This window comes from Poecilia reticulata, linkage group LG11, assembly GCF_000633615.1.
Source record: "Poecilia reticulata strain Guanapo linkage group LG11, Guppy_female_1.0+MT, whole genome shotgun sequence".
In the NCBI taxonomy this organism is placed as follows: domain Eukaryota; kingdom Metazoa; phylum Chordata; class Actinopteri; order Cyprinodontiformes; family Poeciliidae; genus Poecilia; species Poecilia reticulata.
Genome location: NC_024341.1, coordinates 16740446 through 16766128, shown reverse-complemented (window position 1 = coordinate 16766128; position 25683 = coordinate 16740446). Strand labels below are relative to the sequence as shown.

General features: G+C 38.7%; 2 protein-coding genes across 5 annotated transcripts in view; one reads left to right on the top strand and one right to left on the bottom strand.

The window, feature by feature from the left end:
- dennd3a (DENN/MADD domain containing 3a) lies at positions 1 to 22825 on the bottom strand. Of its 3 annotated transcripts, none has more exons than XM_008422140.1 (30): positions 22631 to 22825; positions 18990 to 19091; positions 18685 to 18831; positions 18463 to 18604; positions 18117 to 18232; positions 17900 to 18030; positions 17590 to 17701; positions 17368 to 17487; positions 17162 to 17260; positions 16960 to 17079; positions 16516 to 16631; positions 15648 to 15803; positions 15465 to 15561; positions 15272 to 15375; positions 14004 to 14188; positions 13769 to 13928; positions 13132 to 13288; positions 12492 to 12714; positions 11304 to 11383; positions 9528 to 9707; positions 9274 to 9444; positions 7043 to 7172; positions 6696 to 6803; positions 4282 to 4379; positions 2569 to 2723; positions 2288 to 2354; positions 2114 to 2186; positions 1906 to 2015; positions 1647 to 1784; positions 1 to 1169 (listed from the first exon to the last, which is right to left on the bottom strand). In XM_008422140.1, the coding sequence occupies exons 2-30, from the start codon at positions 19068 to 19070 to the stop codon at positions 948 to 950; spliced, it is 3798 nt and encodes a 1265-aa protein (XP_008420362.1). In that variant the 5' UTR covers positions 19071 to 19091; positions 22631 to 22825; the 3' UTR covers positions 1 to 947. The 3 variants fall into 3 exon arrangements, with proteins under 3 accessions (XP_008420362.1, XP_008420363.1, XP_008420364.1); XM_008422141.2 differs by having other exon boundaries at positions 22775 to 22817; XM_008422142.1 differs by lacking the exon at positions 17368 to 17487.
- Positions 22826 to 24579: 1754 nt separating this feature from the next.
- Positions 24580 to 25683, top strand: part of ptk2aa (protein tyrosine kinase 2aa) — a 65045-nt gene continuing 63941 nt past the window's right edge. For both annotated transcript variants that reach the window (XM_008422139.2, XM_008422138.2), the window contains exon 1: positions 24580 to 24793. The gene's annotated coding sequence lies outside the window, so the exon portion shown is untranslated. The remainder of the gene's footprint in view (positions 24794 to 25683) is intronic.

Here is a 25683-nt window from a genome sequence, read left to right as displayed (position 1 = left end):
TGAAGCATTTTACAGGCATGTTATAAACATCGGAGTGTTAAACATGTGAACAACTCAACATTTTCTGGTCCCTTTAACTACAAACCAACTACATCACGGGGTATACAATGTATTGCAGAAAAATAAATACATGTAAAAAATAAGAGGTGTGTGTTTTAGTTAATATTTTGCCACATTACAACCACAAACAATGTACTTCATTTTGTTTTATTGGACAAATACAAAGTAGTAGACAATTGTGAAGTGAAATAACTTTTTTCCTCCGAGCGGAAATCAGTTGCAGGTATAAAAGGTTTTCAGTCGAGCAGGACAATTATGGTAATCCGTAAAACCAAAACCCATCAATGTTTGTGGCTGTAACGTGGCAGAATGTGACACGGCTGAATACTTTTCTAAGCGGTGGGCGTGAGCACAAGTTCTCAAGATGCTCTGATGTACTCGCCGACTCCAGTTCCCATCCCCATGCATCCTCGTGTTGAAGCAGCGCCGTAGGGGCTTTCCCACAGTGCTGCTGACATCTCCAACCTCTTCTGTATTTTCATGGTATTTTGACTCCTTGGAGCTGCAGATTTCCACGTCAAGCACACAGCATGAGGTGAAGCTAAACGCACATAACGTCCTCGGATTGCACACGGCCTTGCATAACAAGCACGTATGTGGAATCTAAAGTGAGACACTTTGGAGTGAAAAACCCATCGGCACACTTTGTGTTTCAGTCGTTTGTCTTTGCTAAAAACTTACAAAAGTGTCAGTTGTGTGAGTATTGCTAACATAAGTTTTAGAAAAAGGTTTAACGTTGCTTAATTCATATAAACTCGATGCTTCGCATGTAATTCCTTCATTTATTCATCAGTCTTTATTGGGCTTCCCTTCATTATTCAGTTTTTTTTTAACCTTCATTGTTCACGTGAAGTTCCATATTGGTTTTAGCAGAGCTTGGAGCAGAGCTAACATTTGCTGGAGTCCAGTCCTCGATCCTCCACCTTCCAGATGGCGACTTTCCCGTCGTGCTTGGCGGCTCCGCTGAGGACGTAGCGGTCCTCAGCCGAGCACAGCGCCGTCACCTTGTCGATGTGGCCGTGGAGCTCCTTCAGGACCTCGTAGCGCTCCGTGTCCAGGATGTAAATCTTCCCCTTGGTGGAGCTACGGCCCATACCCCCGACCCATACCTGGTCAGAGAGGCGGAGAGAAGGAGCAGGTTACACTTTCCCTGTCCCAAATCACTGAAGTATTAAGCTGCTTCCAAATTATTTAATCGACCCATTGGACAGTGAACAGATTGGTTTATTTGTTAATTTAGCTAAAGTGTTGTTTTGTTAGCCAAGAAAGCTGGCCTAACAAAGGTGTATGTTTAAAAAAACACATACACCTCTGATTTTTTTTCTTTCCAAGAGACAGAGGTAGGATATTAACAAAACTTCTACTAAACAGATTTGATAAGATAAGAATCAGTGCTGAACTGGTTTAGAAATTATTTAGCTGAGAGGAAACTACATCACCTCCACTTACAATACCAAACGGTGTTCCTCCAGGATCTATGTTACACCCTACTTCATTGTCTTAGAGAATTCTTTGTAAATTAGGCTGTAGAAACAAATGCTTTTTTATTATCTTTGTTCACAATATGTGTCTGTTTGTGAATGAACCTGGTTTTTGACTTGAATCATGCAGTAGCATCCAGTGCAGTCCTGCAGCATCACGCGGTTGATGGGTCTGCTGGTGTTTTTAATGTGCCAGATATACACCTCTGCAGAGTCGACACACACACTCCAAAGCTCCTCGCTCTAATACAAACACAGGAAAACACAGGGAGGAGGACGTCAAACATTTACACACTTGAAATACATGTGTAAATGTCTTAGTATTACACAATAATAATACTAAGACCGTCTGTCTGTGTGTTACCTCGGGTATCAGCAGAGCAGAGCTAAACGTGACTCTCTGTTGTTCGGGCAGATTTATATGTTGTTTTAATGTACCGTTCCTCCAGACCTCCATTATGCCGTCCCTAGCGCCTTAAGAAAGGGGAAGAGAAAACGCACACAGTCGGTAATTTAGAAAAGAAGCCCATTCATGCTTCATTTGTCTGGCTTTATTGAGAAAAGAAACTCACAACACCAGAGAACTCCACCACAGCTGTAGACCGACTGCAGGCGATCGCAGGAGAGACGAAAATGTCTCTTCACCTACAAGACGAGTAAATCCACAGCGTGAGATTTACCTGGGAAATGTTTATTCATCCAGATTTTGACTGAGAAGGGAAGGAACCGGCTGATTTTCCACTCACCTGTAGAGTGGAGACTTCCCACGCCATGACGGTTCCCTCCGCACTGCAGGAGTACGCCACCTTGTGGCTGAAGATGACGGCACATGTTTCAAAACATTTATCCAGGATGCGTTTTTACAGAACATGTGCATCTTTTAGAGAAATGTATATTAATAAATTAAATTTCAACGTCTAAGATTAGAGCAATCAAACCATCAGCCTCTGCTGATGCTCTTGTGATAAATAATCAGTGATACATTAAAAAATCTATAAATATTTAGAAGTTATAGATAAGGAGTCACCAGTATTTTTCGTTGTCCAGTGCGAGTCCTGTGACCTCTGCCCTGTGTTCAGTCAGCTGCCTGTTACAGACCATGGACACCAGGCTGATGATGTAGATGACGCAGTCCTCAGAACCCATCCAGACCTGGTCTCTGTCAACTCCCAGCATGCAGTTCTGAAAACACACAAACCTAGATGATAAGCTTCAGGATTAATACAATTATTTATTTTGTTCAGTCAAAGAATATTTAGTGTTTTTAATGCTGTCAGATTAATTGTAATAATATTTCATCTATTGAAGGAATTTGAGTTTTATACAGACGTGTTTTTTTTAACAGATAACAAAAACTGAGTCGACTCGCATTTTAAAAAGTTAAGGAAAGCTCATTCACACAAATACATATATTCTCCACCAGGTGGCGTGAGTGTTTTAAAACATACACCTCTGTTCGATTTTTTTTTCTTTCCAAGAGTCAGAGGTAGGATATTAACAAAGTCCTAAGGAGATACTTCTCTCTCTCCGTTTCTGGTGAATGTTTACCTCACAATGATAACATGCAAGTTTCTGCAAGCAGAAAAAGAAAATGAAAGAAAAAAAGGCAGAGGAAAAAACTGCTTCATATGCATCTGATTTCCAGTGGCATGTGTGATGGATAACAGCTGAATCCGTCTGGCTCCGGAGTCAAATATTTTTGATTGCCAGCAAACTGAAGCCTTCTTTTGTTTATTGGCCTCACTCATCACTGGTTTTCCTAAAGCTACACAGCAGTTCAGTCCCAGTTCTTTGAGTTCCTCTTTGCATTGTGTTTGGAAATTTTCCTACTTCCACTAGTGAATATATCTGTGAAGATGATGGTTCCCTATCAATTCAGTTTGCTTATAATTCATTGGATAGTTCTTACTCCAATTTTCAGCAAATTCCTGAGATGTTTTCTATGCTTGATGCATACCAATCTTCCCAAAATAGATTAGCATTTTCTTTACAACCACAACGTCTGTCTAATAAATTAGAAAAGTGGTTTTATTGCATCATAAAAATAGATTTGCAATCATTTGAACGACCTGTAGAGTCCTGACCCTGCCTTTGGAATAAATAAGGGCATAGACTGTGACGGTGATTCTCCTCCAACAACAGTGTCTGACCCCACTGATGAGCTTTTGAAAGGCCAAAAATGTCCACAAACGTACTCCTAAACATTCTGAAAAAGATGAGCTTTACCAGATGAGCTGCTACATCTGCAAAGTGAGTCCCGGCATCACATTAAACCCATGGATTAAGAGCTGCATGTAACTCCACTTTATACGTCTGTGAGGGCAGATGAGACAACACTGAGCTAGAACAGTGTAGCAGGGAGGATGATCTGTTTCTTTAGTTTGGTTTTATATAGGACCAAATCAGGTACAAAGAGCTTGGAATAATTACTCAAAAATGTAATCCCAACAAATCCATATCCTGACTTTGAAACAAGATGTTATTGAGAATGACTACATTCTCAAACAAAGTGTAGAGAGCATAAAGAATACATTTGAAATTTAATGTTAAGCAGAGTCAAAAGGTGTGTCTGTCCCAAGCAGCACTGAAAAACAATATCCGCTATGACTAAAGACGACTTACGCTCTTTGACAGAAAACAGAGGGTGTGATTTCTTTTGTTTTTAAGAAGCTTTTCTGTAAAAAGAAAAAAAAAAAACTGTCAACTTGAAAATCACCAGCATGCTGCTGGTTTCTCTTACCAGTCTTGCATTTCCAACTTGGCAGGTTTGTATGAGGGACCAGCTGGATGCATCATAGACCATCACCTTCCCTCCACCCACAGACACCCATAACTGACCTGAAACACACACAAGCAGCATTTATACGTTATTTATTGATTTAAAAAAATAACTTTCACTTATTAGAAACAGAATGATAAAAACCACACAAGAATGAGGTAAAAAATGTTTCCTGCAACTGCACCAGATTCTATTTAGGTGTGTGACCATTAGACAGTTTGAGTCAAAACCCTTCATGCTCTGCAGTATACTCAAGCGGTCTGACTCCACCCTGGCTTGATCTAACGGTCACATTTTTTCCTACATATTCACTGCTGCTGGAATAAAAAAAAGAGAAAAAAAGAGAGAGAGAGCAACATCCTGCATTTCATAAGGGGAGCAGAGAGAGAAACGTAGACACTGAGAGAAGGGAGTGGTGAGGAATGAGGGGGTGAGAAAACTGGTCCTGGGCCAGAAACTCAATTCAGTGACCTATATTCAAGCGGGAGAGGCTAGCTCTGGGAGACAGACATGAATAGCTAGATGTGTCCTGTAGCTAGGCTGCCACAGAGGGGCTGTGTTTGTCATTCACATGAGTGTATTTGAGTTGGTGGTAGGTTCGCCACCAGCTTGTTTCTGAGTGGCCCCAGATGGCTGCAAACTAAAGGCCACGGCCTTTGTTGTTCCTTTTTAGCCTTCCTCGACCACCCACAAAGACGAGAAAACAACAACAAAAAAAAAGTCACAAGTCATGTCTAATGGTCAACAGAAGTTTAGATTGACCAGTCAAAGGTTTACCAGAAGAGTATTTTGATGCAATCGGTTTCTAAACATCTGCACAAAAATGCCAGAAGAGCACACAAAACAAACAAACCAGAAGTGATGAATAAACAATAAGAATGATCTAAAATCAGTTGGAATGTGAAGCGTTTTAAGACAGACACAGAGGTGAAGTTAAAGAATAAAAAAGCTGGTAAAACCGGAACAGCTGCCAAGAATCTAACAAAATCTTTAAATATAAACAGAAACACCTAATATGATCGAGTTTCTAAGCTAATGTTGCTACAAGTCACTTCACATTTTTTGTTTCTTTAAGACGTCATGAATCTGAGCGTCCATCCAGCACACGAGGGGTTCCTCAGGGCTCCATTCTCGGGACACTTTTCTGTGTTACGATACTCGCATTTAAATATTTTCTTGTTAGCAAATGAGTTTCTATCAATTATTACCTTAATATTAATATATAGATGTGTGGGAATTTTCTTTAATTTAATGTAAATAATTGTTTGTATACTCCTCATTTCCCAAAAACTTTCAGGAAACAAGCCGCAAAAAACTACTGCTTACTCCTACTTGTAAAACATTTTTTTACTAGTTTATATCATTATCTGTTCATATGTTTCAACTTGCATTTTATTTATTTTTTTTTTCAGTTTAATGAGTGTTCTTTTAATACATTTATTGTGTTAATATACTTTTTCTCTGAATTACCTTGTGTGAATAGTGTTAGCATTAGCCTAACAATGTCTAATAATCTCCCCCGTTTTCCTCTGTCTAAACACGAATCTGAAATAATTCATTTCAATGTCACTCTCAGGCTTGCAGAGCTTCCTGCTGGTCTGCAAAGGAAGACATTTATATTTAGTTTGCAGTGTGGTCACACAAAAACAATCCAAGGTGAGTTTAGAGCAGCAATTCTCATATGGCCCATTATCTTTTATTTATTTATTTTTTTAGATTAGACCCTGATTCAGATGGCTGAATCACCACTTCTACATCCTGAAGTTATGGAAAAACATACAGATCTTTTCATTTAAATCAGCTGTGATGGATCAGGGAAACAATGAACATGCAGGAAAGAGGCTCGTGAGGATTGTCGCTTAAAAATGGGTGTGCTAAGAAACATACTCAAACATTTATGGGCTGAAATGCAGGCTTGTCCAAAAGCTTTAGCTTAAATTGACAATAACTAAGAACTTTTGAAAAGTTCTGAAATGGAGGCTTCCTTTTAATTCAGCGTTTTCACAATATTCAGTGAATTTGACAAATTTTTTTCACTTTAGCACTTTCCCGAAAAGGGAGACCGGACGAGGAGGAACTAGTGCTGCTGGAAAATGTAATGCTCACATACGCGCTTTTCCTGTTAATGTAAGAGCTGATTGTAAACCAAAGGTTAACTGCATAATCAGTAATTGTTAATTGTGTTAGTCAGTGGGGGTGGGTGCCACAATGCAATGTAAAATTACCAAACACTTCTACTGCTGAAAAACCACCAATCAAAACCCAGACTTCCTTGTGGACCAATCAGAGACCAGAGGAACCTGACACTTGTCACCACAGTGTCAACAGGAATGCTGTAGAGACTGCTTTATTTGTGTGTGTGTGTTTGTGTATACCTGGAGTGTACAACAACACATCTACAGCCTGGGGTACGGCAAATTCCACTGACGGGTTTATTTTATGCTTCAGCGTCTCTGAAGTTGTGCTGGGAACCATCATCTGAGCTGGAGACGCATAAAACAGAAGTAATTAACCTTTAATGGGATGACTGCATGGTGATGCAACAGGAAGTGCTTTCAAGCACCAATAACTCTACCAAAAAAAACTTCCAGATGATAAAGCGTGATAAAGCTTCTATGAGCAGAGGGTTTAGCAAGAATGTTATGTGACTGAAAACAGATAAAAACTGCAATAATAACAAAAGCAAACGCAGTAGCGCGGGATGGAGAAACAGCTATCTCACCTTCTAGACTCATGCGGTCAAAGTAAGCGAGTTTAGAAGCAGCATAGATAGCTTTGCTGCTCTGAAGGCTGCCCACTACAGCGTCCATCAACAAGGCATTGGTCAGAGCCTGTTGCATGTATTGTGGATCCTGGAGAAAAAGATATTTTAGATGTAATAAGTGAAAAAAAAACAACAAAAGAAAACCTTAATTTACCTGCTGTTTGTACATATTTAAGAAGAAAGAATGAAACTAAACAATTAAAAATTTGACCTAACAGAGATAGAAGAAAATAATGTTTTACAAATATTGTATTTTCCAGACTATAAGTCGCAGCTACAAAAAAACCCAAAACAAACAAAACCCCCCACAAAACTGGAAACGTACATATAAAAGCCACACCGGGCTATAAGCCGCTGGTATCTCCGCCGCTCTCTGTTTTCCAATAAACCTGCTGGATTTATTAAGGACGCTGCTCTCCGTCTCCAAAGCCAAACTATGGATTTGTTCACGCCGAGTTTATGTGCAATGGTTCCATTTCCCTCCTGTACTACCAGATCGATAGCCCTCAACTTAAAAACTGCAGCATATGAGTTTGAAGAAATTTCTCAGTCGTGCCTGCTGCTTGCATGTGCTTTTTCTAACTGAAAATTAGCACTTTCTTCTTTGATTTCCAATTTTGACTTCCAATGATTCACTTCCTGCTAAAGAGCCCCCTGGTGGTTGAAGAAAAATCCACAGAAAAGCCACACCGGGCTATAAGCAGCATGATTCAAAGCGTAGGAAAAAAGTAGCGGCGTATAGTCCGAAAAATATGGTATTTATGATTGAATATTGCAATATGTTTAATTAATAATGACCCACATTTTTCACATTTTTTTCTTTAAACCACACAATGTCCCCGCCACCTTCTGCATGCTTTCACATCTCAGCCATTGTCATCCATGTCAAATGTAAACAGCAAGAGTGGTGAATAGCACACAAACTGTGAATGCACTTGAAACATAAGAGTGAACTAAATAAATCCATTTTGACACTGCACAGATTTATATCGTAACTATGATTGTAATTTAGCGTATTGCACAGCTCTAAATGATACTATACAATTTGCTAATAGTTTTTTTTTCCTTTTTAGTTTACAACATCAGATCTCTGGTATCTGGGATTCTAGTTATTAATGTTTGGATATTAAAATTGGCCAAACAAAATGGCAAATCCTGTTTGCCAAGATTAATTTAAGACATCGGGATACATTTTAAATTGTGATAAAAGTGGGTTATACACAAACTTTAATCCACGTTAAATTCACTTCTCAGAATATGCAATTCAGGATATATGATTATAATATCGTTTTAGTTTAAGAAATCATGTATCAAATAAGTTTTGCCAACTCATTTTAATTACTATCACACCGTTGTGTGTTTGCCTAGAGTTTCAGAGATGCAAGGATGTACGGTACATTTGACAAATACTGCTCCAGCTTTGCCACAATATAAATTTATCAAGGCTACTTTCAATCAGCCCTTATATAAGCATTGTTTATCATTGGCCACTCTGGTGCATGCAAATGAAAATTCTAAAATAAAAGTATAATACTTAGAAATACAACTGACAGTAACTTGTGTAAGTTGTGCAGAACTTTTCCAATACTGACTTTGTTGTTAAATTATTTCTAATAAATAGACAATACACAGCATACAGATACAAGAACAACTTTGGTTTTATTTTTAAAAAAGTCAACACTTTAAAAAAGTGTTATTTAACCTCAGTTTTTACATAAAGTAAAAGGTGATCGGCAATTGCTCTTTCCATGTTGTCTAATGTCTTTTGTTGGCTGATTAGTTACAAGAGTTTTTTTAATCAGTGCTGCTTATAAAAACACTGTCATGTGTATCAATGATCACCTTGTTGACTGTGGAGAGTACAGAGAAGAGGAACTGAGATTTTTCAATTCAGGTGGCGAGTTAACAGACGAAAGAAAATGAAAATGTGTGTTTCAGCTACAATGTCCGGTTTCAAAAAGGAAAACCTCCTCCTGCTGCTATAGCATGCATATTTTTGGTCGTCTGTGTCAGACAGAATTTCAGCCACACAGGTCACTGCAGTTCATGTGTTAGTACATGTGCACACACATTGAGATAAAAATAAGGTAATAAAAGTGACAAATAACTCAATAATTGATCTTGATGGGGTGTTGCATTTCCCACTTTCATTCTTCTCCCGCAGTTACCCTCCTAGATCAAAGCTTTACCTTGTGTCGGTCAGCTATTGATCGTCCTGCCCACATCTCCTTGACCATCAGATTCCACAGCTCAGTCTCCGTTTTCAGGTTCGCCTCGAATGTCTCCTTCCTTCCATGAACACGGATCTTCAGGCTGGGGATGCGTAGAACCAGGAAGGGAGCAGAGGACACCCTCACTTCCTGTCAACAAAGAATTGTCGTCGTCTTTTTTTTAAATTCTCATTTACTGGCTCGTGTTGTTTATTCTCGGTCTTTCCTCTCACCTCTAAGTCTCGATATTGTGCCACCTCCACATATCCCGGTCGTCCGTCGGTCAGCAAGAAAAGCCGACGCTGAGTCATGGCGATCTTCCCCACACCACGACTCGTTTTGACGGAGGATGACAGCTTGAAGACGCATTCAGCAGCATCAATGTGCTCCAGCACGGATGCCGGCAGACACACCTTAAAAACAAACAGAAAAAATTATACAGTAATTACATTCAGGAGAAGAAAAAAAAAAATCCATTACCAAATTTATGTAATCAAGTCTTTAAAAAAATCCTGGAACTTTTTCTCATTCTGTTTCATTGAAACTATTGACCCTTTTGTTTTATTGGGATTTCAAACAATAAACCAACAAAGTGATGAATAATTGTGGAAGAGAAGATAAATGACAGTTGCAATTGGTTGCACTGTAGGTTTGGGAATATATATCCATGCCACTTTTCAGATTTGCATTTTTAGAAAAATAATTAAGCTGTATATCCTTTATAACTATGCACCACCTCGTGTTGGTATTTTAGATAAAACAAAGCTTGAAGTTGTAATATGACAGCATGTACAAGAAAAGAGCATGTGGTGTGAATATCTACGCAGGAACCTGTAATCGCCAATGTAATGTTTAATATTTAAAAGAAAAGTCTTCAAAGAGATCTTATGCAAGTTCTCAGAGACCACTAGAATTATATCTAATTAAACTCAAGGACTTAATATTTTCTATTTTGCTTTTTTAAATGATAAACATGAGGGGGAAAATATGAATCTAATTATCCATCTAATTATCAAATTAAACAAAAAAGATCTTAAACTTGTATAACACAAATGGGCAAACATATTATTTTCACATGTAAACGAAACATTTGCATTCATTTAGGGAAAAATCCGGCCATATTTCTGAACGTTTATGCAAACTGCGGTTGCTCCTCCATGACTGGAGCAATTAGGGACATGGAAATTGCATGAAATAAACGCCATCTGATAAAAGCTGTAGGATGCAAGAGGAAAATAAGGGAGAAGAAGCAACCTGCTGTCTGCATTGCCGGTCTTATACGTTGAGCATTCTGCACTAGAAGTTACAACACTTTTCATTTATTCAATCGAAAACTTAACTGTGAATCAATCAGAAACCTTTTAACGCTTTACCGGAAAATTAATACAGTAAATAATTTATGTACCATGTGCAATGATTTAGCAATCTGATCCTACTTCAGTCAATGCTTCTTATCTTGTAAAAAATCAGTAAAATGGATGAAACGTCCTGCTGTCTTTTACAATTTGCAGCCATGCGTCACAACTATCTCCATCTTCTGTTCATTTGTAAACACCACTGCCAACCTGATTCCTCCCTGATAAAGACAGACATTGTTCTCAAAAGTATTTTTGAGGAGTGTCTCACTCTTGCTTGTACCCAGAGGTCACTGTGAGGCAGCATGCTTCTCTATCTCTGAAATCATTTCTGCGTTTGCTGTTTTAGCATCTTCAGACAAGAACAAACACGGCATGACGGAAAAATAGGAGCAGGCTGCTCACGTCAGCTGGACCTGATGGGCATGTTTGTATGCATGTATGTGAATGAGGAGCAAAGGAAAGCAGAGACCTCATGCAGAACAAGCAAAAAAGAAATTGCTTTGGGAATTTCTCCTAACATTTACTTACACATTAAAAAAACAACAACAAAAAAAAACACACATTTCAGTAATTGACAAATTAAAATATTTTCTACAAAGTTCTCTCCTGTTGCAGGTATGGATATCAACACATTTAATTTTTGGTACAGACCTCTTGAGCCTCGGCCTCAGTCTCCTTCCAGATGGTGTAAAACACTCTGAATAAGTCTGGACCAACCTGCTTCTGGTTACCTGCAGCACACGCACACACACCACCCAAAAATACACTGCTTGAATACTGAGCTGAGCCACATTTTGTTTTTCTTAAATCTGCCGACAGAGCAGTCTTGTTTGAAGAACTCTGTTGCACACAAACGTATCCAAACATCTGGTTGGTGGCTAAGATGCGTTTTTCTTTCTCTTTCAGGCTGTTTGATGTGCCAGCACGCCTGCAGAGTGAGCAGCTGGAGCCGGCCTTCAGCACGACATCAACACAGCAGCTGTGTGTGCTCTCATACACCGAGACACAACCATGTAATTTTTAGCCGTGTGGGATAAGTCAAGTCAACTAAATTTAATACTATACATCCTCTGCTGAGTTAAAAGCACCAATTAAGCAGCTTAGTGCCACCACTTGAAAGCATAGACAGCATTGGATCACTGATGATGTAAACTGAGAATCTGACAGCGTTCAGATTTTTAAAGTCATCGTCACCTTTTAATTTTTAACTCAAGTCCCGGATATCTACTTCCATAGATGTCTGAGAGTGTTTCCAAACACTCCAATAATAAAAAAAACTCGATTACCTACTACAGGTGAGGTTAAAAATAGAAAGCAGAGACAAAAATGTCTCTGGGAAACTCCAGCATGAATTCATTTTTAAAGCACTTTTTTATTGTTTTTCACAACTTTAAAAATATATTGTAAAGAAGAAGTTCAATGTTGAAAAAAAAAATCTTGAATATTCTAAGATAAAGCAGAGCTACTTTCAAGTGTTATTCAAGTTAGTTTCATATGGAAACATTTGCAGGATGTGTAAAACAAGCACATGAACGCTAGAGTAGAACAAAGCTTATTCTGGTGTAATCTGAAAATGTATGTGAGAAACTCTTCAGAAGGGCCAAGTCAACCATTAACCCAAGAAATAAATGTTTGCCTGAAAAAGCAGAAGAAAGAGCACAGCAGAAAGATTCCTGCGGACAATAGTTAAGAGCAAGTAGTCCAAAACCTTGGAGTTTATAAAACAACCATAAACTAAAGTACAAACTAGCAATAAACAATGTGTCCCTCATTAAACTGTAATCAAGCCAAACACACATGTAACAAAGTACAGTAAAAAAAAAAAAGTTTCCCCCTTACCTACGGTTAGAGCATCAAACAGTCTGTGGATGGTTCCTTGGTCTTTAACGATGCCAGACTCCTGGACACATTTCACAAACTCCTCCAAGTGCATGTATTTTTTCGGCAGCTGGAAACGCTTTACTGCTGCGTCTTCCTGTCCCGTGCCCTGCGTCGCGCGCTCCCGCTCCTGTTCCCTCTTCAGCCGACTGATTAGGCGTTTGATCTCCGGCCTTCTGTCCGCCTGCGAAGAGGATTTTGATATTCAATTCTGAGGCGTTGCTGTCCGTGTCACTGTTAGCCGCTGGTAATACAATACAATGAAATAGGCCCATCCCAAAACTTTTTGTGTAATTTGCTGCGTTACAAGCACAACCTTCAATGCTTTTTACTTAAATATTATGTGATAGAGACAAAAGGAAATATTAAAATATATTTAAATATAAAAATCACAAACGACTGGTGTAGATTAGTTATTTACATCCCTTTTAGTTCTCCTTAATAATTATGCACCAACTTGTGTTCATCTATCACACATGTTGGTGTAATGTGATTAAAAATGGGCAGGAATATTAGGGCCATGTCACATTTACACCTCAGCAGTAGTTTTAGTTTCTAGATTCAATAAGTAAAAGAAGAAGTGGAGTTGGTCTGAACTGACCTGAACCCGCTCAACATCTGGCAGGGAGTCTATTAAAGAGTTAACCATCTGAGAAGGGAAGATTTCGGCGTCTGTCTTATAAAGACTATGAAAATCCTCTAAAGCGTCCAGACGCCTGTTGGACACAGTGTTCACCAAACCCCGGAGGTAATGGTATCTGCACACAGAAGAACAGACTGGATAAGCCACACACAGACCGTAACAGGATTTAATTTATCATCTAGAGCCCTTTAGGAAATCTACTAAGGGGCTCTGAAATCTTGAAAAGCAGCCAAGGAATTCACAATGACTGAAACGCAAACAAAAGACATAATGATAAAATCTTCATGACTCATGAGCTATAACCTGTTCTTCTGGAAGCGGGCTTTGTACTAAATAAAGATACAGAGGAAAATAAAGCCGAAAGGAGGATTTGACCTTTTTTTAAATTTCTTTAAGGAAGCTAGCAGTCAGAAACTGGGGCAGGAATGAGCCAACCAGAAAGATTACATAATCAAAAGGGTAATTGCCGCTTTTTATTTGCATTACTTCAGAGCTGAATCATATGATTCATCTTCAGTTAGTGTCAGCAGAAAAGTATATTTGAACAAGCCGGTCAGGTGAAACTATAAACCCTGTCTGTCATTTCGGCAGATACCTGGCCAGCAGTGCAGATTCATCAGGTGGTGTCGCACTAATAGTCTTCCCCAGCGAGGCAACCATGTCAGAGTAATAGTTCTGAACGTAATGATAGGCTAATGGCGGCGGGAACTCTGGGAGACGGAACACCTTCAGAGGTTTCTGAAGAAACTTCAACCCTGGAAGGAAAAAAAACATGCAATCAGGAACGACATCACATTCAAATGATTCTCAGTTCAGTCACCAGTACTGACCGCTATCGGGACTGATCTTCCGAATGGAGAGTAGTCTGTTTGCGTTCAACGCGACCGATTCGTTAATGGGTTGGTCGAGATTCGGCAGACTGGCTCCCAGCCGCTTGCTCAGTTTGCGGTCAGGGCCAGCTCTGGACAGCTCCGACATCGGAGGGCGGCGTGGGGATTCTGTCATTGCACGATTCCTGCAAAGAACAAAGTCGGGAAGAGGATTTGGTTTGACAGTGAGAGAAAGTCGTTTGATCAGAAACTTCAGGTATCAATATTTAAATCATGACTCCTCCACATCAAATGTCACTCAAGAAAGCCAGTGTTCAGTAGGAAAAAGGGATTGTGTAATCTCCCAATATGCTTGGCAATGGCAAATCATCACCAGTGTCACCTATAAAATTTAGAATTTGGACAATCTTGTCCGATTCTTTGGGATTTCAGGGTCCAAACTCATGTAGAAGGATCAGCTGGGGACCAAAACATGGTAGACCCCTAACTGGTTACCAGCCATTCAGAAACTAAAAACAATCTGTTTCCACTCACTGAGCACAGAGCACCTGAGAATTACCAGGTCACACAAACACCAGCCCTTGTATGAATGTTATTACTGAATTAAGAAAAAAGTGAAAATGATTTTTACAATTCAGTCAGGTTCTTAAAATGAAGTCAGAGGCATGGTTTCTTTAGCCCTCTAGAGAGCGAGACTTCCAAAGGAAAACAGGAAGGCTCAACAGAGAACACCCAAGTTGCTCCGAATTATTTATTTTATATAATTTTTCAACCTCAATCTATCAAAATGTTGGATTTGGAAATGTTGGCAACATTTTGGAGATGACAAAGTTGATAAGAGGATCTACATTCTTGATTAAATCCCAACACAGCTGGATGTTTTGTAACGTTAATCATGACAATTAAAAAAAGTCAGACAATGCGTGAACTTTACAAGTATATATTTTTTTTTTGCTTCAGAGTATTACTAATATCTTCTTCTCCTTTTACTTATATCAATAAATGACTGACTACTTTACACAGATGGGCAAGAAAAAAATATTAAAATATTCATATCTTTACTGCATTAAAAAAATTATGTGAAAATTTTAAACTTTTCATCTTTTAGATGGAGAAGGGACAAGAGGTGTAACAACTGTTATTTATATTAGTTGAACATGATTAAAAGAACACAAAACAAAAAAAAATATCCCCAGAAATTGTGTTAAATAAAGTCATTAGCACTTTTATCGCCGCCCCTCAGCTGTGACATCATGCCAGCGTCATACCGGTGCGATTGGCTTTGTGTCATCTGCTCCATGCGGCTGAAGGAATCTCTTTTCCGGTTCAGCCTGTCCCGCAGGAATGAGTGAAAGATGTGCGTCTCTAACACCTGAGGACAATTCCAGCAGAGTCAGTCACAGTCTCAGGTCTGTGTGCATGACAAGAGTACATCTTAGTTTCACAATGGTCGACAATTACCTTTCTGTAAAACAGCTGGTCGTCTGGCTCCCTCGTTCTAAGAAACTCCTCACTATTAAAAACTCTGTGTTCATGGTTTAAAAAGTCCTGGACTCCTCTGACAATGAAAAAACAAGGTGCCAGTAGAGCGTAAGGCTTTCTGATATTTCTGTTCATTATTTTAATCTTTCGGTGGATCCTCACCTGAAGATGTTGACCACCAGTTCCAGGGCGATGTTTTGGATCTGGGAGTTGAGTTTCTGCTGCCAGCCTCTACGCTGGGAGCGAAGGCTGTTAACATCTGTACCTGTTCCAAGGTGGCACAGCTCCAAATCGTACTGAATCTGTAAGCTCTCTGCCCTGGAGAACCCAAAGCACAAAGGAATTTAGTATAGTTTGTGGATTATATCCACTATCAACTCCTCTAATTTAAAAGCCTTTAGGAGGTAACCTAGACTTAAACTCTGATTCAGATTTGGCTTCTGTCATTGAACTATTTTTACCCGCTAGTAATTACCCGCTAAAGAACTACGAGCACATGATGAAGTACCGATAAACTGGCCTGTAAAATAACACGTTTGGGAGCATCTATGCCACTCAAGACATCAGCAAAGCAAAGACGAACTAAATGTTCTTTATGATGTCCATAATATTCAAAACCTGACCTTCGAACCTTTAGGGAAATATTTTGTTCGTTTGGTTTCCAAATGCTCAGACAGCAGTTTAACGATGGTATACTGACACACTTTCAACATAGCTTGAATTTCGTACTCATTGCAAACACAAACTGTGGATCTAGAGTCTTTTGAGTTATGTTTCTACAAGCTGTGCACGTCCAGAAGCTGAAACTTTTTGTTGATTCAGCTTCATAAAAACATCTCAGGTTGGGTGAAACGCATCTGCAGACACCAGCTTCCAAGTCCCGGCACATATTGCCAACTGGATTTAAGCCTAAAACTTTGACTAGGTCATTCTAACCCATGTAAAAACATTTACGCAAATAAATTTCGATCAATAACTAAATAAAATAGCACTACAGCAATGCTTTTAGATTGGGGTTAGCGGGCGTTACCTCGAAATAAAGCACTCTGCTGCAGCCAGAGGTAATGCAGGAAGGTCGACAGCTTCAGACCACGATGTCTGAATCAAACCATCATCCACATTCACAAGGATTAGGTCCTCTGTCTCCTAAATCCAGAGATAAACGCATGTAAAACATAGCACAGTTTAACAGAGAATGGCTCAGTCTGCAGAAAAGAAAGCATCTATGGAAATGTAAGCTGAGCTTCAATGAGTCAATGAATAAAGATGAAGACAGCTGAGAATAAGCAGCCATTGTTGAACTTCATATTTGAGTTTATACCAATTAAAAAAACCTCCCATTTTACCACCAGATGCGGATTTTACAGCATAGAACCATGAATTCTTTAGTTTGCATCAGTGGTTTTAACTTAACTTATTTAGTAATTCACTGGTAAGCAAAATTTAAGCAATAAATGGGTGGTGGTGCACTTACAGCAGCAATCTCTTCAAAGTGATTAATGTGACAGCCCATCAGGAAAGCGGTCGGCGCCATAAGAAAGTCCAGCATTCCTCGGGCCAAGACAGGAACGTAGGGCTGCTGCCAGGACAGTGGCTAAGAGCAGGGAGCAGGAAGAGATAAACTAAAGGATATTGTTTTAAGCTCTTTTTTGATTAATATATTTTTTTAACCTAACCTGCAGGTACAGCAACAAACTCTCTGCCACCAAAGTCAGTCTGGCCCAGTCTGAGGAGAAAAAGACGATCCTCTGCTCTTGCAGAAGGCAGGAAAGCACCTGGAAGACGCAGCAGTGGGAAAACTTATTAGTCTGCTCAAGAATAGCATTTTTACAGGTGTTGTGGCTTTGTGTTCTCCTGTGTGCTATGTCTGTGAGATAACCACCTGGAGCAGAGCTGTGTGAGTGAAACAGAGAAGAGGAAGGTGAAGGTTGAGGTCAACAACGGGACTGTCCTGATCGTCTCTGGACGGGAGAACCACTTGAAGGGGACGGAGACTAAAAGACTGACAAACACATTTTATCGTTTAGATCTATTATAATGTGGTGCAGAAGGAAAGTATAATTTAGTACAGAACATGCAAAGAAAGGCAGGAATATATTCTGACCACATGCAGCTGTCCAGGAGGTGGTAGGGGAACGAGGGACAGCTTGGCTGAAAACTCCCTGATCGTTTCTTCAAGATCAGCTTGTCTCGCAGTCCGCAACTGGACCAGCAGACTGGCAATGACGAGAAAGAAGCATTACAGATAATGGATAACTAGAGATATACCAAGTTGTTAAGGGTTAATGTTATAATCTTTCTGTAGCATCTTATACTAGACATGCAAGAGATTTCCATTTGATCTGATATGATTATTTTAGGTAAAATCACAATCAAGTAGTCCAAAAAGCAATGTATTTACAAAATGACGTTACCATGACAAGGAGTCTTTCAGGGCGTTGTAGTAGGGAAACTTTGAAATGATGCACACAGCAAAAGGAGCAAACAGACGAGACTTGGGTGCGTTCCATCTGTGGCCATTTTGGAAAACATTGTCCTGAACGGACTGTTAAGATAAAAGAGGATCAGAAATAAAATTCTGAATTGATCGTATCCAATGTTTTACTGATCAAGCTGCATGCGTGTTTGCACCTGCACAGCTCTGTAGTATTGGACAACAACTCCATGGGTTCGATTGCCAAACAGGTCGGTGAAAACCAAGAAGTGATAAGCGTCATCTTTCTGCTCACTGGCTAGCTGAAGACCATCTAATCAAAAAAAACAAGAGGCGCCAAATAAGACACAAACACTGACTTTCTCAGCTGTAAGAGGTATACATGCAGTTATTAAAAAAAACAAATAAATCAAAGTGAACACAACTGGTGCACAATCACCAAGCTGCATAAAGTATGTCCAAAATATTTGACGACAAAGAGCACCACGTTTCGCTTCTGTGAAAGCTCATTAGTATATAACTGGTTTGGAATGAAAGTTGTACCAGGGAAACAGAGCTGAGGCAAAGCGATGAGGTCCAGATCCTTTGGAACACTGATGTCCTCCGTTGATGGTACCGGCGATGCTTCGTGACGACTGCTTGAATCTCCATTAGACACGCCCTCCGCAGCACGATCTCGCCTCTTCTGCAGGTTACAGAAACAAAAGGCATTTGGCTCGAATGATTTCTCTTTCATTTTTTAATAAATTAGTTAACTTAGAAAACCTTTTTAATGAAACTTCTTCTCCTCTGCACACGGCTGAAAGCTGGACCAATGACGTGGTTCGAGTTGGCCTCTATGGAAACAAACGGCGGAGCATGGACCTGCAGTACCTCAGGATCCAGCAGGGGGAGCTCACTTGACTTTGTGTGCTGCAAGGGATTGCGAAATCGTATTACTTGTCGTAGATGTATGATAAGAATAAGCAATTATGTTTTTATAATCATAAACTTGATGATGCAGCTTGGAAATAATAAAAAAAAAAAACTGATCAAATTTTTCATCCCAGTTCGTTTTTGTGCATACATACTTGCGGTAACTCTCGAAGCTTATCGCTGGGAGCTCCGACCACTACACAGGCCTCCAGGAGCCCAGATGGGAGCTCCGCCATCACATCAGAGTTCACACACTCCTAGAAACACACACACACACACACACACATACAGCAGCAGAACACTTACATATACTTGGAGACATTTTGATGAGATTGCATCACTAATATTGTAATATTTTGCATTGTTTGAATACAAATTGTCCTTGAAAATCAGCATGACATATTAACCCAGAGTTATTTTAAACCTGAACAAAGCTAAAATATCCTGCATCCGTTTTCATATCTGTTAGGAAAACAGTTTTGAAATTGATATTTCAAATTGATAGCTCACCTTTTACAATGTGACAAACCGAACAGAGGAAGGTAGAGCTGCTGTGATGGCTCTTTTAACAAAAAAAAATAAATCCTTCAAAGAGTTTTACACAACACACAAACAGCTGCACTGATTATATTTGCAAAACATGACACGAGTCTATTAAAAACTGCCAGCACCTTTTTTCTCATGATTTACACGCAGCATTGCATCCACAGACCAGCTGTGTCACAAGGTTACCCACTGGTGCATTAAACCAAGTGTTTCACCAGAGGAATCGAAACCACAACCGCTACCAAATTACTGTCACTGAACCCCTTTTAGAGGAGGTTTTAGATTCTCTGGCACTGGTGTCCTTTTCATATGAATTTTCATACTTAGAATCACTGGTAGCATAAAGCATCCTGGATACTCCTTGTAAAAGAAACTAGCTAAAACATATTTACATTTTATTGCAGTATGATAAGCTATTTTATAGAAGAATTTACAATCGGTTTTGTTACTGTAGGAGCACTACAATCAAAAGTTTTGTTCTCCCTGTTCTTCCCAAACACACAAGAATGACCAATTGTTGAGCATTATGGAAAAGGCTGCATTCTTGTTTTAAACACCAAATCCATATGAAAACCTCTTTGCCTCATCTGGTGAATGCAAAAGGTTCCAGTTAAAATTCCAGTAGAATTTATCCAAATCCACGTTTATGTCCATGTCAGGAAGATAAATGTGGGTTCTTTCCATGCCTTGTTTGTCACAGTTCCAGTTGTTTTATACCTTTAAATGTTTGCTCCAAATGGTGAAAGTTCAGCTTAAGTCGGTCAAGACCATGGACAAGATTACCTTCAGTTCAACCAGAATTTCTTGTCTCTTCCCCATTTTGAAGCCAAGACGCCTCTGTGTCAAATCCTGTTTATACCCGACTAGAAGATGCAGTCATGAGTTATTAATTACAGATTCTAGAGACGCGGACCAACTGGGCAAACACTTTCAAACATACCTTAGATATGAAATGTTGTTCTAAATGACCTCAATAAATTATGAAAATACTTACAATGAAAAACAAATGTCTTTTATGTGATTTAGCGTATGAGGAGGAAGTGGTTTGTTTAAATGTATGAAAGTTTGTGCAGGAAGTAGAAAGTAGGAAAAGAAAACTCGTAACATGTTGGTAGAAAATGGGGCTATGAATTGGTAAAAGGGCATCACATCAGGAAACTTCCTTTACCTGAAATTATTTTAATGTGCAAATAATCATTGCCACTATTACAATGTTCAAAGTTCGCTTAATGAGGGGGTTTCAGGTCTATAAATGAGTTAAGTGATGTTTTTTTTCATTATTTGCATACTGATCATACCTTTACTGTGACAGTGACGCACCTGTTGAGGCTTTTCAAGAATATACTGGTCATTTAGTTGATGAAAATCTTCATTACCAATTTTCATATTTACTGTGATGTTTCTTCTTTTCAAAATTTCTTTATTTAAAAAAAAACATGCTTGTTTTACATTGGATCTTGGTGCAACTAGCATAAAGGAACAAATTATACATAACAAAAATGCTACGGTTACTTTTATTTTCCAGGAAATGAGATGGGTGCCACTAAAAGCTTTAGGGGTTATTTTCTGTTCCTTCACAAAGGACTTTTTTTACAACCGCTAAATAAATGTTTCAAATTAAAAGTGGGGTTTTTCTTACAAATGTCAGTAAAAAAACAAAAATCAAGCTTTATTTGCAGGTTTTTACCATCTTCCAGGTTGAGGAAATGATGTAAAAAGCACTGAAACATATCAGAAACATATCCTGTAAGTCTGTCAGCATACCACAGGTCATCTGTGAACACCTGACTTGCATTAGCTTCAACTAAAGGCTGAAGCTGAGAAGTTTATACATTAGCCTTATTTTCATCTTATTAAATATTCCTTCTATCGAATCTTTTATTCATGTCTTGCTGGTTTCCCTTTCGGTTTCTACGTGTATTTTTCTTCCTAAAGCCAATCACTTCATTTCTATCATTATTCTTATTTCAACATACTGTCCGTTTCACCTTTGTCATGCATTCCCTACATGTCTTCGGGTCATTCCGGCCTCTAACAACCCTGCTGTGTCACGTTAAAAAAAACCATCACTTAACTCATTTATAGACCTGAAACCCCCTCATTAAGCGAACTTTGAACATTGTAATAGTGGCAATGATTATTTGCACATTAAAATAATTTCACTATACAGGTAAAGGAAGTTTCCTGATGTGAAAAACTAAAGGGGGAACTTTATATAAAGGCACACAGAGCACTTGCAAAGTGAAGGAAACGCATTTTCCCTCAATAAACATGTTTGCGCACTGAGTACAGACAGCACAAACTGAAAAACAATACTTGAATTTGGTGTTCACCTTTTATGAGGCAACTCTACACTGCAGGTCGTTCAAGTCGTTTAACAAGTTCTACCTCATATCTGTCACAGACTAATGACAAAGATACCTTTCCGATTTCTTTTCTCTCCCTTTTTGGTTTATAAGCAAACTTGAAAAATAAACACTGGTTGCACAATAGACTTCCTCTTTGACAGTCTGAGAAAAGTCCCATAATGAGATTTTTTTCCTACGTTTTCTGATCCTCTGGAGAGTTAACAACTTGTTCCAAAAATCGGTATCACATTCCCCCCCCCCCCCGTTTTTACAGCAATATTTTTTTGTAAATAAAAACAATAACACATGAATATATTGAACAATTAGTTTCCTTACATTTTTTAAATGATAAAAATTGTCCAACTCTGACTTTATAAGCGACCTCATAACTTCATGACAGACAAAACCCCCCGAGACACAGGAAGAAGGTGACCTCTTAAAAACGAGTGACATGCCCCTTTAATAGACACCAGACAAAGGTTTCATGGATTTTTTTACTGGCTAATAAAGAAAACAAACTTCATGATGTGTCCTAGTGACTAACGCGAGGGAGAAGTACCAGAAAAGGGCTTATTTACATGTTTAGGTTTCAAAACAATGTCCTTTAAAAAAAAAAAAAAAAAAACCCCAAAAACAAGCCGTGCATATTATAAAAGCAGAAACTACCTTTGGCATCTCTACTTCTCTGTATTGTCTGAGAAACATATGGCTCCATTAGCCAAATCGTTTAACTAAAATACAATTTTCAAACAAAACAAATTAAACCATGAAGTACCAACAGGTTAACAGTTTTCTGCAATTACCCTCCCTAAACAATGTTAACTGTATGAACTATGAAAGGCTATGACAAAATAAAAGCGAGACGTGAGTTAAGACAGACATATTGAAAAAAAGTGACTAACCTTATATTACTCGATCATTTCCACTGGGTTCGGTTGCGACATTTGGTTAGCTTGCCAACACAGCCATTGTTCGCGGTCATAAAGCCGTTTAAAAACTTCACAAACTTTCCTGTACGCCGTGATTCAAAATTCACAGACACTCACCCTGGTTTACCGCTGATTTGTCAAACTTGGCAACGATACGACCCTACTCTTTTCCCGTGCTCTGTCAAAATAAAAGCCTAGATCCCAATGAGAGAGATGACTTTATATGTTTTGAAATGTCGCCACCTACTGCATTTTTAAGGTACTGCATGTTTATTATTTAAGATAATTCAAACTTGTACTGTATTTGAGCTACAAGGTAGCTTCAATTTTGTTTTAATTTTTTTCCTGTTTACTTTAGTTAGGGAGGTAAGTTATTGCCATTTGGTTTACTTACTTTAAATAGGTTAGTTCGGTTAATATTTCAAAAATGTTAGTTTTCTTAGTAGGTTTAATCTAACCCCAAAGTTGCACCCTGCTAGATATGTTATATTACATTGGTTTAAAATTTACAACGAACTAATACATTCAGGGGGAAAATATCTCCTCTTTGAAAATTTTAAATTTGTTCAGACGTACACCCAAAGTACTGTATACCAATTTAAATCTATGTATCTGTGATAACATCAAATTGCCACTAGATGTCGCCGTAGATCCTTTTGATAAAAAGAATCACTGAAGAGCTATCTGGAACTGAAAATGCTTTGGACTAACAAAATGAAGCTTCATTTAAAATTATGAAGATTTCAGAAACAATAAAATATTTAAAAAACCCCAACTTCTACACCTTGTTGTTAAATGCTACTTTTCAAGTATTGGCTTTTCAATGTATTAAAAAGTGTGCTTTTATTTTACTAATTTATGTCACAGCACCACAGTTTTGGAAATTGATTATGTCACCTAGGGTTTAACAAAGTTAGTTCCAATATTATTATTGGAACAAATTTTAAACACTTGAACTAAAGTGTCTTTTTCTGGTTTCAGGCAAATGTTTCACTTTTAACTTCTGTATACTAATGATATCTTCAATTCGTTTCTTCCTGCCTTTTTATAACTTAACATACATGTATATTAAGAATGGAAAAAAGTTGTTTAGGAAACAAAGAACCACAGATTCACTTGTTTCGACTTAAGGCAGTCATATCGACCACCACCACCCCCCAAAAATTTCTGTATTTGGAATTGCGCTACTTTGTACTTTCAATAATGTAATATTGGTTTTATGAATATCATACTGTGCTTTAAGAAAAATCCCTGCTCAGTGAAGCAATTTTGTTAGTTTGACCAATTAAAAGATTTAAAATTTGATCAAATGCAACACAAACATCTTTAAAAACAACTGTGAAATACTGTTTAATTTATTAGGAGATGCAAATTAGAGACCAATTTAAGCTATCATTAGCTACCCAAAGTATACACAAATATTTCTTCACAGTGCCTTCCTACCTTATAAAATTGTTCCACACTCACTTTTTGCTGCCCTTAAAAACGTGGCACCCTTAGTGGAGAGCCATATTGCCTGAAAACTACGTCCTAATTTATTGACAAAATATAGTTTTATAGGTGTATTTATATCTTAACAATTCAGATTTGCTAATGTTGCGTTTCTGATTTTGACAAACAGGTCTATGTTTTCAACCTGAGAAATTCAAAGTAAAAGAAGTACATTTTTATTTTTTGTAGTTGCCCTGTTAAATCGTTTTATTGTTCGGATCTAGTGGAAAGTTTTTCTAAACTACCTTGCGTCTGGGTTAAAAAAAAAAAAAAAAAAGCAGTTGTAGGATTTTAAATGTTTGAGGTATGAACACATCCATTCATTCATGCTGCTGTATTCTGTGCCTCGGGCCAGGCTTTTCCTCTTTCCCTCCCTCTCTGTGTGTGTGTATGTTGCTCCGTGCAGCAGCCATGTTGGAATGCTGGATGTGGAGAGGGGGGGGGGAAGCAGGAACAGGCTACGAGAAAAAGAGAGAGCGAGAGAGTGTGGGGGGAAAGACGCGGAGATAGACAGGAGCTCTGTAACTCTCAAACAACTCTCAGCTCTTCAAGCTGAAATAACGGACTACTAACCGAGAGTAAACCGTCTCTTCCCGCCGGCGAAACGCTCACAAACCTCTGGGAGGAGACCTGGAAGAAGTCCGCGTAAGTGATGTTATGTTTGCGGGACTGTTTTCAACTGCTAAAAGATATGACGGGATGCGGCTCGTCCTGGCTGCCGCTATCGTTTCCTCTGTTTGAAAAGCGGGGGGGAATTCACTATTTCACCCACTCCCTTTTATTTGGAAAATAGTGGATACGGTAGCCTGGCCGTACTGTACATCTGTTTTTCTCATTTGTAAGTTAAAAGAGTTGAAAAGGTGACCCCCTCCGTCGCCACCAAACTGGTTGCCAGGGTAGTCGTAACTTCATGGTAAATAAGAGCTGCGGATTAACCTACATTTAGCTTGAAAACCTCCCTTAACTTGTGCTTAGTCTGTGTCTTTCTTACCAGTAGTAGTCGGGTTACCTTGAAACTCTTCCTTAACAAACTGAACTTGGTGAACTTTCTAAAGTAAAGGAGCTTTTCGGTGTGATTCCTTAATTTACTTCTTATTTCTTGCTGTTTCATACGTACACTGGAATAATTAGCTGTTTTGTTGCCTTCATGTCCCCCCCCCCCCCCCCCCCCTTTTTTTCTTTACGGACAGAATTTCGAGGCGCAGCCAAAGTGTTGAGGGGATCAGTTTTAGTGGCCTCCGGTTCGGGCCACTGCCTTTCGACTTTTTTTTTTTTTTTTTGCAGTGTTAGGGATATTTTAACTGCGGGTTCGGGAGTTTCTCCAAATACATTGACAAGTTATTACTCCAGCTCTTCAGTTGGTATTCTCTAGTTTTCCTTTTTTCTCGATGCCATATGATACTTTTCTGCTAAGTACATTTTCTCTTTTGTCCCACAGTACATGCCATCAGATTTCCAATTGATTTTACAATTTTGTTGTAAATCCTCATTCAATCAAGATAAACTCTACCCTCCCCCAAATAATCTTCTATGTG

Coding starts and splice junctions, on each gene's coding strand:
- dennd3a (XM_008422140.1), bottom strand. CDS start 19,070: ATGGCGGAGCTCCCATCTGGGCTCCTGGAGGCCTGTGTAGTGGTCGGA. Junction 18,832..18,989: donor AGCTTCGAGAGTTACCGCAA/GTATGTATGCAC, acceptor AATCCCTTGCAG/CACACAAAGTCAAGTGAGCT. Junction 12,715..13,131: donor CAGATGTTGAGCGGGTTCAG/GTCAGTTCAGAC, acceptor TCCTCTTCGCAG/GCGGACAGAAGGCCGGAGAT.